A 20,022-nucleotide genomic window follows, 5' to 3' on the forward strand; every position below is an offset into this window, starting at 1 on the left:
CCTCCAATTATCTCCCATCAGATTCTGACAGCGACGTCCACGTACCAGTTATACAGTTGTCTTACTACAATGTACGTCCACATGCACTCGGAGATCTGTTATATTGAAGTTCTCCATCAGTGTCTGTCTATTTATATTAGGAAAGCGTACTCATTCCCTGGACTTACTAATTTTGGTAAGTTATTTATTATTATTAGAACATTAATAAATATTTTAATGGACATATGTCTAGAAAACTTATAATAGCATTTTTGGGTAAAAATTTGTTTCAAATTTAAAGCCTAAAAATATACTTGCAAATTTTAATTCTGAAGAATTTCCTACCCCATCTTGTGTTGCTTTTTAATAACATAATGGTTCACAATGTCTTCTAGATATTCTAGAGTCGTAAGATAGAAGTTACCTAATTTCTGGTAGTTATTTTTTCACGAAACTATGGGATTATGTAATTACAATTTTGTCCTCCTGTATACTGCGTATTTGGAGGCTGCGTGTTTAATTGCACAATAGCCTTTGCGCAAAATAGATACTTGGCAAATTTTTATATTCCTATCAGAGTACTTATTACAGATACGAACCAGAAATTTTTCTTGGAAGGATCCAAAGTTTTGGGTTGTAAAACAGTACTAGACAGCATATGAGGACCGTTTTTTTAAAACTCGATAGAGAAAATTTTAAGAAATGAAGGTATGAATTTTTCTGGTATGCTTCTTGTGTTACCAATCGAGCTGCGAATCAAAATTGACAGATATCGAAATATGCCATGTGTATAGAACACTAAATCATGAGCGTTTTGTCAGAACTCGTTAGAGGTTATGTACAATAAGAACAAAAATACAATTGTCGTAAAAAGAAGATGTTTTGTGCTCTATCGAGTTTTGGAAAAAATGCTCCTCATATCTATGTATTATTTAACTAGTGCTGTTCTTTCTATATCCGACACGACAAGTAATTTTAAAGTGTTTTTACCTATTTTCTGAGAGAAAGTAATTAAACTAAACTGCTTTAATGAAACAAGTCAAAGAACAGATGTCGCTCAAAATCTTATCAAAAAACGCCACATCTATTACTCCTCGACTATCGCAACCATGATTTTATTAAGAAAGTAAACAAACATCTTTTGCGTTGCTGAAGATTGGATTAAATCCGGACCGTGTGGACTTCTGTGAGTGTGCTTCTGGTGCAGGCAAGTGGAAGTATTAAAAAGAGTTACAAAGTCTGCAATATTTTACAATATTACTAACATATAACTGTTTTTAATAAACCTAAAAACTAAAGTCTCGTGATAACTGCGCCATCTAGGATGAAATTGATGCTAAAGGGTGCCCTTATCAAACATTCCATTATAACATTAGGAAGACGATAGTATACCCCAGCTCAGCTAATGAAAAATGCTCAGAATCATGACTTAAACACTATAGCGTTTATTTAACAATAAAATTATGCAAGATGAGACATTACATAAATTGATATATCACATCGAGCTGTACAAAATCACATACGTCACGATAAATTGTTGTATACAGTAGTGCCGTGCCGTGGAAAATCAGCGCCTGGGGCCAGAGCATACGACGGCGCCACAGTACATATGAGTGAGGTCACCAGACCAGTCGCAAAGCGCAACCATGGTTGGCGCGAAGCGTAAGGAAATTTTCAAAAATATATCCTGCGTTTCCTTGATTTTAAGCACTTTTTATTCCTTTTCTCTCCATTTTCCTTCCATCTTTTCTTTTTTCCTCTCGAATTTTGCGGCCCCTTACTTCGGCGCTCGGGCCCGTCGCCCCGCTTCCCCACACGGCACGGTATTGGTTTACAGTGTTTGATAAAATGTAATTTCTATTGCAATAGTGAGTACGTTGTCCATCTCATTCTCTATGTTCAGACTTACCGTTAATTTAGATCACGTAATTGCTTCATCACGTATCCTACTTGATGTTAAGGTCCGAGAAGGTCGTTATTTTGATAATTCTTCTAACAACGTTGAAGTCTGAGATTCTCTCAAAATCCCTCACATCTAGTATTCCTACACTTGTTACCTAAGAGAGGGCGTAACCCTTTGACAGGATATTAGCGCCTAGTCACAAAAAAGCTTGTTGCCAATAATAAATCATAATGTTTATTGTTTTGCACCAGGTTATTTATTTACGCGCTATTGTACGTAAAACATTTAAGTAGCATGATGTGTATATTGTTGTATGTATTTTAATCCTAACTTTTAATATTACGTTTTCAAAAATCACAGAAAATATCAAAATGATTCCGATTCGACAATCTTCTTAGTTTAACGTTCCACGCGTATGCAACAAAACTAAGGGAGACGCTAATGATGAGATGGGTGATAATGTTGGAATGGTGAAAGTGGGAGGAAACGGAAGATGCACGAAAAACTCATGCAAACAGTGTTTGTCCACTTACAAAGCCCACTTGGTGGGAGCATATTTGAACCAGGAACCCCACGCGCCAGAGGTGAGCGCATTATCCCCTCTCCCACGGTACAGGAAATATATGGAAGATAGTTGCAAAGAGTTTGGATATGACTGAACTGAACTGGAGGACGTAATTTATTAAGAGCCTGACTTACTAAAAATAATACAAAGTTTACCATTTTTCTTTTGTTTGTTTTTCGTAAGTAAAAGAAGATAATGAAATGCAACTTACCACAATCATAGGTAATATTATACTACAACAGAAAATATGAACCTAAAGGATTTTCAGTGTTGCCATCCATAGATATTACACTGTTGCCAGCTAGAGAAAGGGACTCAACTACATTTCATTACGTGTCATGTTGTCTTGGTATTCAGTGAACTACTTTTTAAATAGCATTATTATTTAATTTTAATAACTATATGTTAAAACTATTTTGTTTATTACAAACTGAATACAACTATTATTTAAAAAGTGGTTCACTGTATTTCTGACGGAGTGTCAATCCAGAATAAAACCCGGGACCACTCGAGAGTGTTAGCGACTACGATACGCAAAGCCTTGCGTGGTACACTCGTAGCAATCCTTGGCTACATAAGGTACCATGTACAATCTTAATTAGAAAATTGAAACAAATCTATTTTAACACTTTGTACTAACATCCTCACAAATTATCATGATAATAAAATTGAATATTAATTTCTAGAACAGGGAAAACATATGGTTATGTTTATAGGTGTAAAAGACGTAGAACCCATGTTTGATACCTTTGTTCCTTCGACTGTTTCCTGAATAGTAACTTCCGCTGTTGTTGTATATGCCTTCGTCGTCAGCATAGTTTTGGTAGTTCCCGCCGTACCATGTATCCGGGCTGAAAAGAATATAAAATTAATAGGAACATAGAAATCACAAGAACCATATGGAAACTTATTTTTAAAAAGTACGTTTTTTCATTACCTATTACTTAAGAGTACTTATTTCTACAGAAGCTAGCACTGCTCAGAAATATACATGCTAAGAGCCAGAATTTGAAGATAAATAAGATATTGCTAATATGATTTCCTTTCTTGTCCGATTATTGTAAATCTGGTCCAAATAGTGGCAAATGGTAAAATTGACCAATAAGTTTTTCTCTTACGTTACGTCTCCATATTCCTTGGTTTGTAGCTAATTTGTGTTTTAATAAATTAATTACATTGCTGGCTTTGTTTTTTGTTTCACTTGTTTCCGGTTTTAATTTTCTGCCTTCTTGTTTTCACTGTAAACTTATTTTTCTGGCACTTACATTGTGTTCGAAGCTCAAAGTATTAAGTACAGTGTGCAAGTGAAAACACTTCCACGTGAATATAGAATATTTATGATGTCTCTTTATAATACAAGGCCAAACACATGACGACGGATTGGTTTGAGACAAGATGTAAGATTCGATATCAACATTATTACAAAAAAAGGTAATTTTTGTTTCTCTTAAGACATATTTAAGGTTTAGTATTACTTGGGAAGAAAGCTTTGCTAGTTAGTGAATTAACTTAATACTTGATTCAAACCGAATTCATAACTCAGAATTCAGTCAGTTTATATATATGAAAGAGCTAGCATTCATTCTCAGTATACGTGACTCTTGCTTGACCTTTATTGTGCTATGTTATGCTATACTCTTTTAATTAAGGAAATAATTTACATTGTTCCCCCCTCCGCCTCCCAAAAATAGTTTAAATAATGATGTACAACGTATTTTGTTTCGTTTATTTATTGTTTCATTTAAGAGGAGCTATCACTGCGAAATTAAAATACCGCTAATTTTACACTATTTATGTGATATCTTCAAATAAGACAATATTATTTTATAGGTAATACCGTTATCACGACTCACTTATCTGCTTTCAATTTCCAGCCCTTTAGAAATTCGGCATTTATTTTCGCGTTTCTAAATGGCTGCAAACGGAAAGCTACTAGGTGACTCGTGACAACGGTACCTCATGCAAAATAATATTGTCTAGCGCGCTCTTGTTCCACATTTCGAAAATCTTTTACCTATTTGAAGATATCACATAATTACTATAAAATTAGCAGTACTTTAATTTTGCAGTGATTAAGCCTCTAAAGTAATTTGTTTACTTTCATTTTACTGTGCAGTATTTTCACTTTATGGCACAGCTTTTGGTCATCAAGTACGTTAACCTGTGTAGCTGTACTCAATTACACGCCTTACTGATTGTTTATTTCGTTATAGTAAGCATCATTTTTACTTTATTATACTGCTGTTATTTTGTTTACTACTATTATACTGTTCAGTACTTTACTTTATTGTTCAACTCATTGGTTGTTTGTATATATTATACTCAATAGTATGCACTAAATTACTCCACTTGTGTTTTATTAACTTCCGCCATATACTGTGCAGTATCAAATTCTGTTTCTTTTAAGAATATCTACTTGGTTGTTGCTGAATTCATAGGAATATTCAATATATTTCAGTGTAACTTCCCATGGTTATGCCGGCTAGGCTAAAGGAGACGGTGATGATGAGAAATGAATTAAATGGTGGAATGAAGAAAGTGGGAGGAAACGGGAGAACCCCGAGAAAACACACCCACACGGTGTTTGTCCATCACAAAGTTCACTTGGCACAAGCTGGAATCGAACCAAGAATACCATGCACTAGAGGTGAACGCTTTACCACTGACCCACCGCAGCCCTCTATATTTTTCGAGTAACTTATGAGTACCATCAAGTAAATAGTTTCGAATAACTAATATATAAAATTAAAAGATGTTTCAGACTCCTCTTATGGCGTTTTTCCATAACATACTTTCTTTCTGGATATGCTATCGTATCGTAATTCATAACATCTGACAATCTTTTGACGAACTCGTCATTAACAGCATCGCAAAGTGACATGAATGACTAGAAACTAGCAAAGCACTTCCGCGTTGGTAAACACGACAAAATGGACGCGAGACCTAACAATTTTACAGCAGAACTTGATATCATAAGGAAGAAACACAGATTACAGTATACTTATCTTGAATCATACAAGTTACAACTTGTTCAAGTCATTCTTCTTTACTTGTGTTTTCTATGAGAATAATCTACGATAACCGAATAGATCAGTGGATGTATCGTAATACCCTGATGTGTCACGCACTCCCCTCAGATGTGTCGCGAAAGTTTAGAATTTAAAAATCATGAAGAATTTAATGATTCGTTAAAATCGAGACAGACTGTACCAGTCAACAACTTCAGCGGTAGCAGTAATGGTCAGTGTAGATAGTATTATTATTACTATTATTATTATTATTTGTAATAAACATATCAAACAAGTGACTCACGATACCCTGGACTTTAGTAAAGTGTGTGCTCAGTCAAGAAAAGGTTGATAATCACTGGTATAGATTATAGAAATTTCGGTTAAAAGGATGCATTGCTATATTCACGAAACGAAGAGACTTTTCTCTTAAATGCGAGACACAAAAAATACTCGGATATAAATGTCCTCGCGTCTTTTGTTTTAATTTAGTGATTAACCATATGTAGATAATAGCTATAAGTTCAAGACACATTAAAAAATTAAGAACGGTGGATATACAAACTACTTAAATATTATAATATTCGATGTTTCGTTCCCACCAGTGATGTTCATCATGAACATAAGAGAGAACAAACACAAAGAACAATTATTTTTTAACAAAATATTGAGACATTTGCATAAATACAACATAATTTTAATAGCTTTATTGATCGAAATGTACTCTATTGCATACTTTACTCTTTTGGTAACTTCATCTGCAAAATGGTACTCGAAATCAAATAACAGGTTATAAAAAATATTTCGGTATTGATTACGGAAACTAAAACATACATAGTTGTAAGTTTGATATGAATTATTTTCACCAAAACCTCCTGTTTCTAATAGGATTGCCCATCTTCTTAGAAAAATGTCCAATGTCTTGAAAATATCAAAAACGGAACGCGAAATGTCCCGTTTTATATTTTAAAATGCTGCTGCTGTTGCTTGTAATAATTTCTTGTATGAATAGTTACTACATTGTGCTCGTAAGTTTATAGTTAAGAACACAAAATCTTACCTTGCATTCCCCATTACCGCTTGTGTTCAAAACATTATTCTATACTACGTTTCAATTCTTTCTGCAATCATCTTCAAATGCACATGTGATGCTAGCCGCCTGCATTGAAGATGATTGCAAAGAGGATTGAAATATTGTGTGTAATAATATCTTAAACACGAGCAGCAATTGAGAGTGCAAAGTAAGATTTTGATTCTTGTATGCACTTCAACAATATTTTGAAGAAAAAGAACAACCCTTTTACAAGAAACTCATTTATCAAAGAATATAAATTCGCGAGATAATCAATACCCCTAATTCTAGTTTCTGTTAAATGTTACAATATAAAATTAGAATAAGCTTAAATAAATAGAAATTTGAATGTTTTCAAAAGCTAGTGACATCTTCTTCACTGGCATAAATAATGATATAACAATGATAATACATAGATGAATTGTCAAGTTATACCAGTCATTTTAACCCTAGGTACAAAGCACATTACTAAAACACACAAAACAGTACACAAACTTTAATATTCTCCTTTGTTAAATATTAAATAACTTCTACTAATACAGTAATGTACTCTCTATATAATATTTTCTATTAAAACATGCATAGGTAAACATAATATTTCGTTATAACAAACTAGGTAATAAGGAAAAACTACAGGTCCATTAATTAGATTACTGGAGAGACAACGCTACATATTTCACACAGTCCAAACTACCACAAATTGAAAGTAAACATTTAGCTAAGTATGTAAATTTCCAACTGTGTGATATGAATATTTGCTCTCAATAAAACAAACACGGTGCAAAATGTAATACATATATAAATAGTAAGTAAGTAAAATTGAAAATCAGAAAAGGATCGATTGTGATCAGCGCCGTAACTTGTAACTTTCCCTCGAGGGGCAAGCATTACTTGGACCTCCTAAATAAAAGATTTGCCCCCCCCCCTATGAATACACATGAATTAATAAAATAATGTAGTTCATATACTAACGTTCTATTGTGACATGTAGTACCCCGGTTATTTTTTGGAACATAACAAATTTTTATTTCAAGTTTTTGTAGGTTCCATATTTGACAAACTTAAAATCTTAATAAATACTTGTATTACTTCTAGAAGCTCTACTTGTTTTTTTTTTTTTTTTTTTTTTTTTAAGTAAAGTCTGTGCAAAGTATGTGTATGCTTCGTCTTACTCAAATATATTTTATTTTGACGATGGAGCAGCAGCACCGTGTTAAATTATTTTGTTTTTCTGGAAATGGTATGGTAAGTCCATTCCGTGCATTATAAGTTAGTTACATTGAAACGACAATATCTGACACTACTTCAAGCTTTAAAAAATATACAGGGTGTTTCAAAACAACACCGATAACGTTTGGAGGTGATTCCTGACACCAAGATAAGACAAAAGTATAGACAAACCTGGCTGCATAAATGCTTCCTTTCAGAGTTATAGGCTACCGAAAACATGAAATAAAGAACTCTAAAGATCTATAGTTCCAAAATTATGGGATCTACCGTAGTCGGGCCAAGACTTTCCTTGGGAACTAACATATGCTCTATTTAAATAGCCATGCTTCAGAATCCCGCCGCACTTCCGCAATAATTTTTATAGGGTGAGTACTTCAAATTATATGCCCGTAGCCAAACTGTCTCTATAAAAACTGTTGAGTGAGTACCTTAGGATTCTAAAACATGTATTTTTTGGATAACACATGTATTAGTTTTTAAGTGAAGTCTTGACCCGATTACTGTAGTCCCATGGTTTTGGAGCTAAGGACCTTTTAAGTTCATGTTTCCGGCAGCCTATACATCCGAAAGGAAGCATTTATGCACCCAGGTTGTTCTATACTTTTTGTCTTTTCTTGGTGTCAGGGATCACCTGCAAAACGTTGTCGGTGTTGTTTTGATACACCCTGTATATTATATCTGGAGACTCTTATAAGAGCCATGTTACTGAAATGGGTCCAATGTCACATTTTCGTTTCATTTATGATTTTTGTAGGTAGTAAACTATTTTATGGTAAGTTAATACATTTATATTCGTACCATATCGTATAGAATAAGAATGTTTTATCTTGAATTGGACCCCCTTTGAATGGCGGGGACCTTGACCGGGATTTGCCTCAACAAGTTACGACACTGATTGTGATACTGAAGGAGTGAAAACTCTCGAAGTCCTGCACGTATTAGATACAAATGTACCAGACTCATCCACTCCTGTTTAGGGAGTTCATAGTCACAGGAATTATGGAATGATAAGGTCTAATACCTTAGTGTATGACCGAAATACTGATAACTTATTACTGTAGTTATTGTGTTTTGAAATATTTGTCATCTGTAAATATTTCGTGTATTCAGGAATATTTCTTCCCAATACTGAAATATGGTAGTTTCCAAAAACATATTGGCTGTGAGACTTTGATTTCTATTCAGATAGAAGTTCGAGATAAACTAATTTGGGTCTTAGCCTATCAATTAGCAATATATTATACAGTCTTCTGCGATGTTGAACACGTCATAAAAGTTTACAAAAGGCTCCCAGAGAGAGAGAGAATTACATCAGGTAGTTGAATGAACTTGTACGTCTAATTTTTAAGAAAACCATCAAAACGTAGGAAACCGAAAGAAAGAAAGTGATTTTATTTCGTGACTGGAGTTGCGAATAATATTTTCAATTTCGAGTCGATATACAGGCTGTGTCAAAAGTCCCCTGACATAGGGTAACTCTTATTATCAGACATACCAAAATTTAAAGGGAGAAACAGTCTCCAAATATGATGTCTAAAGTGAATAGTTTTCAATCTAAAGTGAAGGAATTTTTAAAATCGGATGAGCCGTTTGGGCTGTACACTTTTGATGCGCCCAATATTAAATGAGAATGCAACTTGCCACTTACCTGGACTCACAACATAAATGAATGAAGCTACTGTCTTTCATGCTGACGTGTCGATGGCATCCATCATTTCAAACATCAGCCCATTTACTTTATGTTGTGGGTTCAGGTAAATGGCAACGTTGCATTTTCCTTTAGCATTGGTCGCATAAAGAGTGTACAGCTCAAACGACTAGTTCGATTTTTTTAAAAAGAATCCTTCACTTTAGATTGAAAACATCATATTTGGAGACGGTGCCCCTCTTACATTTTGTTGTAACTCTGATAATAACAGAATTACCCTATGTCAGGGAACTTGTGAGACACCCTGAGAGCTAGCTTGGATATTTGTTCCTAATGCAAGATTTATTCCTAGAACGTTCATTTCAAATATAAAACAGATCGTTATGAGTTTATTAGCCAATGCTAATCTCTTCTACTACTTTATTAATGCAAAGAAAATGTAAAGAAACGAACAGAACTTCGCTAAAATAGAAGTGTAAATATATAACACACATGTGAATAGATTGTGCTTGTGTTTTAAGAAATAGTGTTACCTTTCGAAAAACATAGACACAAAACGAAGTCAATTAGCTTGTTCCACACGTCCCTTTGACAAAAGGTATTTATTAAAGAAAAGAAGCTAAATTTTGTGGTGATTGTGTTTTGTTTCTTACCTGTCTTCTGTGTCCCATGTGTGTTTCCGATGCCTGAAAAGTAAACATTCAATGTACACGACTTCTATCTTTAAATCTACTAGTTTTTAAAAAATAAGGTGCTCTGAAGAGCATGCTTAATTATTTAAAGTCTGCTTAAGTTCTAACGTCACAGCCTATGTATGTTTAGGTGATCGCATCCGCTCTCTAAACAACTGTAAGTTAAGTGTCAATTTCCAAGTTTGGTTTCAGCCATATGTTTAATGAGGAACAACGCACGTGCTAGTTAAATTAATATATGTTGAATAGTTATAATTTTAATCGCCCTTTCCTTCGTTGTTGAAGACATTTTTAAATAGGTATATTCGGTGGTCGCGGCTACCTTTTTCAGGAGATTAGTAGGCTACAGAAGATGATTTTTATAACTATTTGGTTACAAAATTTATATTAAGCAATCTAAAAGCAAATACCGTAAATACGCACGTAATTTTCGCCCTCGCATAATTTTCGCATCCCAATTTTTGAAGGGCATTTTCTGTATATTTTATTTTCCTCGCGTAATTTGCGAACGCGGAAACTTTTTGTGAAACAGCATTTTCCCAGGAATCAATTATGGTAGCTAATGAACAATTGGCAACGCAGCAAAGCCATTGTTGTAAGGTAAGAAACCACACGACTTCTTAATCAATTTTTTAATGTTATTTTTCTACAAATTTAGAAATAGTTGTTTGTTGTCAATTCTTACTACAAAGAAAATGTGTACCGGTATTTTCGTGTTTTTTGACTGGGGAAAAAATTAGATGATGTTCACTGATGTGGCTATTTTTTCCCCGCATGATTTACGCACCCTTGTTTCGAAACAACTTTTTTCGTCTAAAAAAGTGCGAGAATTACGCGAGTAAATACGGTATATCTTCTCTCAATAAGTCTTTGTTACTGATACACACATTGCACAGTAGTTTCTATTTTAATGATAGTTCGTTGTTATTTCATAATACTACTAAGTAATAATGCCAGTAAAGATAATTATTCATATGAGAAAATACAATTCAATTTATCTATTTAATATAAACATTTCCAATCAAAATATCCTTTCAAAATCAACTGAAAATTTAAATGTCTTCCTTTTCATAAAATAAATTGCCGAGACTACGTACTATATGCATTTAAAAAGTTGTTCATGACGAAATATATAAGGATAATATTATGATTAAGACATATTTGGTGCATAATTACGTAATTGATGTCTGAGTTAAAAGAGAAATATTTATAATTTCAATTTGCGTAATTGCAATCATAAACCTTTATATGAAAAAATAGTCAAATTTAGATTAGAAAACTAATGGAATGTTTCCTGTAGTTACTTCTCATTTTCAAGTATATTATACGATATGAACACATCTGTATACATTAAATTTGCTCTATATCAAAGCTTAACATTAAGGTGTAGCATTAGACTAATAACTTTGCTTAATAAGAGGCCCCATCACGACGAAATTAAAATACCGCTAATTTTACAGTAATTATGTGATATCTTCAAATAGATAAAAGATAATCGAAGTGTGGAACAAGAGCGCGCTAGACAATATTATTTTGCATGAGGCACCGTTATCACGAATCACCTAGTAGCTTTCCATTTGCAGTCATTTAGACGCGCGAGAATAAATGCCGATTTTCTAAATGGCTGGAAATAGAAAGCAGATAAGTGAGTCGTGATAACGGTATCTCATGTAAAATATTATTGCCTAGCGCGCTCTTGTTCCACACTTCGATTATCTTTTATCTATTTGAAGATATCATATAATTACTGTAAAATTAGCGGTATTTTAATTTCGCCGTGATGGGGTCTCTAATCGTCAACTGTCCATTTGAATGAAATTTATACTTGTAAGGTGTATCGTTATCTAAAAGTAGTTAAATATTGCTGGCAATAATAATAAATTAAAATGTAGATTTATTATCTTTATATCATATGCAAAGAAAGATTAATATATTGAATAACACATAATTGTAATTATAGCAAGTTTATAACACTTTTTTCGTGTATTTTTCTTATGTTTATGATAGGAAAACTAGTGAATTGTTATAAATGTTAATTTCGAAATATTTAACTTATTAAAATTAATTATGTTTCTAATATCAGTTAATAGTCTGAAAATAAAATCTCGGGACCGGGGAAATTATTTAGTACTGTGAGAGATAAATTGATTGGATTTTTAAAGTAATAATAATAATAATAATAATAATAATAATAATAATAATAATAATAATAATAAATAACCGCTGTCTTTGTAGAAAATGTGTTTAAATAAAGGTTCGAAAGCTAAAACTTCAAATCCTGTACTTTATATGTAACCGAAAGTTATTTAAATATTTTTTGGAAGGATAAATATCAATATAAATGTATTTGTTGTATTTAGAGAGAAAGGAATCAATCACCTAAATTAGAAACAGAATGTAACATTATAACTTAAGCATACTCTTTCAGCGTTTGCTTCGTTCTGACTATTTCTCTAGATAACTACTATCAAAAAATATTCTAAATTACTACGACTGATCCGTAGTGTTGACCAGCTTTCAATCTCTACTTTTCTAATATCCTAATCATCTACTAAAATTAAATTAGAATAACTACTGTATCTATATGTAAAGGCACGATCTCTGTTTCACATAAAACCATTATGCATAAAATTCTTGATATAAACGCAGATTGTTAGCTAGATGTAAAGAAGAAAGCACATGTGCAACGCGGTGGTGCATCTGTATTAATTATATTACAATGTAACAATATTCAAGAAGAATTTTATTCTTTGGTGGATACCATATATCCCTTTACTCTTCAATTAGTGTATCTATTGTATTAGAAGTCAGTGACACTGCAATATCTTTAAGTGACGTAAAGAACACGTCTCTAAGAAGAAAGCAGATAAATTTCCAATTCTTTTTCATTTGATATTTAATTTTTTCATATGTCTACGGTATCACATATGTCTGAATAAAATTTTCTACATGTCACCATGCACAGGCTTAGTGGTGGTTTCGTTGATATATCAATATATATGAATAATGATAAATATGTAACAGTTTTGTCAAGAACTGAATATATTGGTTTCTTCATATACTCAGACATCAGAGTGTCCGATGAAGCTATTATGTTCAGTTAGTTGACAAAACTGTTACACATTTGTTATTTTTAAATAAACGTTATTTTGTTCAGTGATTTTTATTTCCAGTTTAAGATATTTATGAATTTATGTTTTGGTTTTAGTCCTAGATGCTAACACTGGATCCAAAAAGAATACTTTAAAAATATATCACTTCAAGTTATTATTTACAATTTACTTTTATAATAGTAAAATTCTTGTAAGAAGAACAAAGTTGAAGACTTACTTCCATTCTTTTTTCATTTGATAGATGTATATTAAATTTTTACCCTTTCCTTAATAGGACAACCTCCGAATGTGTTACTCCCTAGATGTATGGACATCTAAAATTTTCATCAAATATATTTACATCACTACTAGCTCTTAAAATAAATCTTCCAGCAAATACTTATTAAAACACTATATGCTATTTAATATTTGGTGCTGAAAGCTTATGATTTTTAATTTTTAAATAAACATTTCAATTTTTTCGTTAGAACTGAATTATATAATTAACAATGTTTAGAGCAGGAACTAATCTATGAACGTTTCATCAGATTTGACTAAGTATCTTAAAATGATGATGGCCATGATTTTCTTAATTTTTAATGAAGAAATACACCACTTTCTTCATCACTCAGACAAAAATACTTAAAGTACTTGCAAGGGATTTCATTTCCATTACTTTAATTTTTTAGTTGACTGAATTATTAACTAAAAAAAGATGGATGATCATACGTGTACTTGCGCAATATTTTTCTGTAAATAATTCAAGCAATTACTTTTTCTTAAGGTTTCAAGTTAAATAACTTTCAATATGATATCTTACGGTTCAAGAATTCATAGAAGCACTACACAACCATGTAGTATGTCAAGAGATCATAAGAAAATTCATTTATATATATTTCCCTCACAGGTACTGGATATAATATGAACTTGATTAATACAATAAGTATGTAAACTTACTTTAAAATTTCGTAGATATAGCTATTTCTTTCATAGTAAATATAAAGATTTGTACGTTTCCACAAAATGCAGTTCAGTTACACTTACAAATTTTGAAACTCACGCTCTATTTTCTTTCAAAGCCGTAAGTCGGTAGTTTGGAATCGAAAAATACATTTTCTAGCTTATTAGAGACAGGGTTATTTGACATCTATTTCAATAATACGTAAAATCTCAAGTATTTTGAGTAAACCCTTTTAAACATTATGTTTTAGAGTAAAACGGAAATAATTGTTCGTAACAGTTCGTACGAATTTGTAACTCTTAAAATATGGCGTAAACATTTGTGAATGTTTTATTCATCTATGCCGAATCCATTCAAAATGCATGCAATTTTCTGTCTACAAGTGCTGTATTAGAGGTGAAGAAAAAATGCTGTTGTTTCTATAAGCCATCGATATTACAATGCTATTTACAAAATGCTACCTTAAATACTTGATAAGTATATAACCAACGTACCAAACAGCAAATATTCACTGTAATCTCGGAGAGGACACTACATGGGCAAGTTAATACACAATATGATCCTACATATATTGGAAGAACTGTTAAATGTGTAAATCTGGTTTGTCAATTTGTTAATCAAAGTAAGCAAAACCAATAACGAGGACGCGTTTCTTTGAATCAATTGATAGAAACGATATTTCTGTGATGAAATTGTATCAATTGTTCAGAAGGTTTACACTAATTTGCGTCAAATATTAACATAGACATGTAATTTTAATCTTCAAACTTTCCCACAACTCGGGTCTCTCACCTCTTGAAAGAGCAAGTGCATTAGCAGCAAATGCGATATCGCCATTTGTTTTTTTGGAAAAGATATAAGTAATGCTAAAATTTATTTTCCAAAAGTGGGTTGGAAATTTTGTGATTCTTCTTAACAATAAATGTTTACAGGGAGGGAATATTCTAAAATTGTGCATTGTTGTAAATCAAAATTTACTAAAGAAGTATATAAAAGAAAAAACAAACTTTATTTTCCACCATTTATAGATTATATAATTTGCTCAGATGCTTTTTATATAATGTTTGAATTTTGATCCTATAGCCTGTGGAATGTAATCTATATGAATCACATGAACTACTACCGGGGATTGAACCGCAATATCCAACAGTAAAGATGGTAAAACTAGGAGTAATCTTTCATATCTTGTCAAATTATTAGTACTTTTCAAAGAAAGTGACTAAATTTTATAAACGCTTTTCTTGCTTAAGAATAAAATATATACGTAGAAGGTTTTTTGCGTAACTTTCAAGGTACATCCAAAATTGAAGTAACATCTGCTACGTAAGAAAAAGGTTGTGTATTTGGTTAGGTATGTAATTGATATTTTCTTTCAATCCCTTAAGAAGCATGTCATCAAATATTTTTCCTCTTAAATTTTTACTATAACGTAATCTAACGTGATTTTTACTATAACGTGAAGAAAACACGCAATTTTTTAAAATTAAAATTCAATCAACAGAATTAATTTCTCTTCACGAAAATCCCTTACCTATATATATATTGAATTAAACATTAGAACGTAACAGATAAGTAATTACGTAACATTGTGCACATAAAAAGAAGAGAACTATAGATATTTGTTATTGTGACAGATTCTTGAGTGAAGCAATTTTCAACACGTCATTTCTACATCAAATATGTTTCTTTAAACAATTTCGTTAAAAACTCACAACTCATATAAAGGAAAAAGCAGTGTTGAGAAAGTTTAAGAAACAGAGTCTAATATTTTCCTTGGCAAATGGAACTTTAATACTTTTTCTTTAAAAAACAAACTCTCTGGCTTTATGGTTGCATGTCTAGCACTTATTATCACATAATTATATGATTTGTTCCATAGTTGTTGTACCTAATATTCTCCTTTATACAACTCTTCATACATAGTTATAATGGAAAATGGACTCCCTCCAATTGCCAAGCTATTACAAATATATTTTAAGTATCTGTGTATGTGTGTGTGGTCTAATGTTTGGTAAAACGTTCTTTTCATGTTTTATATGCCGTAGATACGTGTGATGTATGTAACTAAACAAAAAGAAGTAGTTCGCAATAATATATATATATATATATATATATATATATATATATATATATATAATATTTTGTTTAGAGAATGTTCTGTTTGAAGTTCCTGAAATACATTAATAAATTTATTTCAAAACTACAACTTTCAGGATGATATTCTTAGTTTTAAAATCTGCTTCCCTCTCTTACATTAAAAAGTTTCGAATAATACGTTCATCATCAAAGTTGTCTACATTTACGTGACGAAGAATGCATTGACATTACAAGTATCCGATCCTGTTATTAAAGCAAATCAGTGTACATAGGACTGCAATGATTTGTTACCTCTAACCCTATACAAAAATAAAATTATGTAATCTGGAAATTATGGAATATTTGTTTACATGCTTCTAATCTTATGGGCAAACAAGAATTTTAGGAATGATCGAAAAAAATGAATCAAAAGATTGCGATCTTGGCCAATAATTAGTTTTTAGATCAGGGGCCACACAATTTTGAACGGCCCCTAAATCGAGTTTTCGTTTTTTTTTTATGGAATAAGCACATTCTACTGAGTTAAGTGATAGTTTGGGTTTGGCTATACTATATCTAGTTCTCCAGAGATAAGGCCCACAAGAAAATTTTTGATTGAAATATATTGGATCTTTTGAAGTATTTTTGAAACAGGGGCCACAAAATTTTTCAATGGCCCTTAAATCGATTTTTCTTGTTATTTTACGGAATAAGCACATCATACTGAGTTAAGTAACAATTTGGGTTTGGCTACACTATATGTAGTTCTCCAGATATGATGTGTACAAGAAAATTTTTAATTGAAAGATATTGGATCTTTTGGTGTATTTTTGGATCAGAGACCACAAAATTTTTGAACGACCTCTAAATCGAGTTTTCATATTTTTCTTTGCGGAATAAGCACATCCTGCTGAGTTAAGTAATAGTTTTGGTTTGGATACAATACATGTAGTTCTTCAGATATAAGACGTACAGGGAAATATTTTGATTGAAATATATTGGATCTTTGATCCCCAAAATATTTCCAAAGTACTAAGAGTAATGTTTTTTGATCTTCAGAAAATGTTTATCATTTAATTTTCATTTAATCATTTAATTAATCATTAATCATTAATCATTTAATCATTTAATCATTTAATTTTCATTTAATTTTCATTTAATGTTTATCATTTATATATATAATTTCACAAAGAAGGCACGTGCTATAGAAATAAAACAAAGAATTTGAGAAAGTACAGTATATCTTTAAAATTGTGTTCAGGTTGTTATAATTACCGAATTTTCATCATAATAAACTAATGCTTTAAACATAATGATTAAGAAGTTGTAAAACAGTGAAGAAATTAAGGTTTTATCTCAAGTGCAAGACAAGTTGATCTTAAATGCTCCTAAATTTTGAAAAGAAGAATCTTTTAATTAATGTTATAGCTTAAAAATAAATAGAAATTAACATAAATTGACTGATTCGGTGAATTCTAGTTTCTTGAATATCTTTGAACTTAAAGTTTAATTTGCATTAATTTACTGATTCGGTGAATTCTAGTTTCTTGAATATCTTTGAACTTAAAGTTTAATTTGCATTAATTTACTGATTCGGTGAATTCTAGTTTCTTGAATATCATTGAACTTAAAGTTTAATTTGCATTAATTTACTGATTCGGTGAATTCTAGTTTCTTGAATATCATTGAACTTAAAGTTTAATTTGCATTAATTTACTGATTCGGTGAATTCTAGTTTCTTGAATATCTTTGAACTTAAAGTTTAATTTGCATTAATTTACTGATTCGGTGAATTCTAGTTTCTTGAATATCATTGAACTTAAAGTTTAATTTGCATTAATTGACTGATTCGGTGAATTCTAGTTTCTTGAATATCTTTGAACTTAAAGTTTAATTTGCATTAATTGACTGATTCGGTGAATTCTAGTTTCTTGAATATCTTTGAACTTAAAGTTTAATTTGCATTAATTTACTGATTCGGTGAATTCTAGTTTCTTGAATATTTTTGAACTTAAAGTTTAATTTGCGTTAATTGACTGATTCGGTGAATTCTAGTTTCTTGAATATCATTGAACTTAAAGTTTAATTTGCATTAATTGACTGATTCGGTGAATTCTAGTTTCTTGAATATCTTTGAACTTAAAGTTTAATTTGCATTAATTTACTGATTCGGTGAATTCTAGTTTCTTGAATATCTTTGAACTTAAAGTTTAATTTGCATAAATTGACTGATTCCGTAAATTCCAGTTTCTTGAATATCTTTGAACTTAAAGTTTAATTTGCATAAATTGGCTTATTTGATGTCATTCAGAAATGTAACTCTCCTCATTTTAAGACATATCAACATTATAAATATTGAGAAATATTACTTTACACAAGAATACTCTACCCACGATCCAAATTATTCGAAATCTTTTAAGCAATTACATTTCACCATACTTGATTATTCGAAGTTTTTTGAGAAACGATTTTTTTAACCCTGAAGTCTTTATGGATAAAAAATCCAATATATTTCAATCATTCTTTAGTAGGCCTTATATCTTTAGAATTGCGTATAGTGTAGCCAAACTAAAACCATCATTTAACTCAGTATGATGTGCTTGTTCAATGGAAAATGCGAAAACTCGATTTAGGAACCCTTCAAAAAATTTGTGAATCCTGATCCAAAAATGCATAAAAAATTCAATACATTTCAATTAAAAAATTCTTGTAGTTTTATACCTGGGGAACTACATATAGTGCAGCCAAACCAAAACTATCACTTAACTCAGCATAATATACTTATTCCCTAAAAAAAAAAAAAAAAAAAATGCCAAAACTCGATTTAGGGGGCATTGAAACATTTTGTGGCACCTGACTCAAAAACTAATTATTGGCCAAGATCACAACCTTTTGATCCAGTTTTGGATCATAACTAAAATTCTTGTCCCGTAGAATCTTTGAAATAAGAATAATTTTTACCATGAGCTTCAGAAAAGCATAAAGCTAAAGTGCAGTTGATAAAGGTATTTACTAGTAGATGAAAAATAATAAGTAACTTAATATTTATTCTAGGAGAATGTTTCACTTCTTTGGATATAAATATTCCCAGATGTATGTTATTGCATTAGGCTATTAACATTCATCTGAGGGTGCTACTAAATCGACAATTTACCCATAGTGGGTGCTACTACAAGAATTAGTGAAACGGTCGTGGGAAATAAACTTTGAGTACATTTCAATACATTCAACTATGAACACAGAAAAATTTCTTCTATTTACTAAGAAGATAACAGTCTTTTAGAAATCAAGTTTGTCATTATTAAAGTTTTAATCATGCCCTGTTAGTTTTCGAATTAATTTTCGAACGAGATTTCTGAGGTATCCATTACTTAATTCTTAGAATTGACAATGTAATTTTTATTTCTCATATATTCACGTTCAAATGTCTGAGATTTCTGAGATACAACCAAATTTAACAATTTAAAAACATAATCACAGCACAATTAATCTTATAATGATATAAGAGATAATTTAGAGAAAGGCTGTTAGGCAAAATGTCTATTCTTTAATATTAAAAGTATGATGAAAAATAAAGTCTTAAAGTTTATGTGGGAGGCTATAGTTTCAATTTAAGTCAATTTTATTTTGCCTGTTTTCACTATTTCGCCCGTTAATGCCTACAAAATTGCTTTAGTGCCTAATGTTTCCTATTCTATGCATTTTCTCCAAAATAAGACTGTTATGTGTAGTGATAAAAAGTTATATAGAATGTATTTACCAAACATACATGGAATACATGTCAAGCTTAGTTTTT

At 31.3% G+C, this 20,022-nt stretch overlaps 1 protein-coding gene across 1 annotated transcript in view; it reads right to left on the reverse strand.

Moving 5' to 3' along the window:
* LOC145667142 (uncharacterized) overlaps nucleotides 1–20,022 on the reverse strand; it is a 629,144-nt gene that overhangs the window by 63,577 nt on the left and 545,545 nt on the right. The window contains exons 8-9 of the mRNA XM_081734883.1: nucleotides 10,059–10,091; nucleotides 3,195–3,298 (exon numbers count right to left, since the gene is read on the reverse strand). Coding sequence (XP_081591009.1) covers nucleotides 3,195–3,298; nucleotides 10,059–10,091 — 137 coding nt within the window. The remainder of the gene's footprint in view (nucleotides 1–3,194; nucleotides 3,299–10,058; nucleotides 10,092–20,022) is intronic.

Source organism: Thermobia domestica, chromosome 12, assembly GCF_964235325.1.
Source record: "Thermobia domestica chromosome 12, izTheDome1.hap1.1, whole genome shotgun sequence".
NCBI lineage: Eukaryota > Metazoa > Arthropoda > Insecta > Zygentoma > Lepismatidae > Thermobia > Thermobia domestica.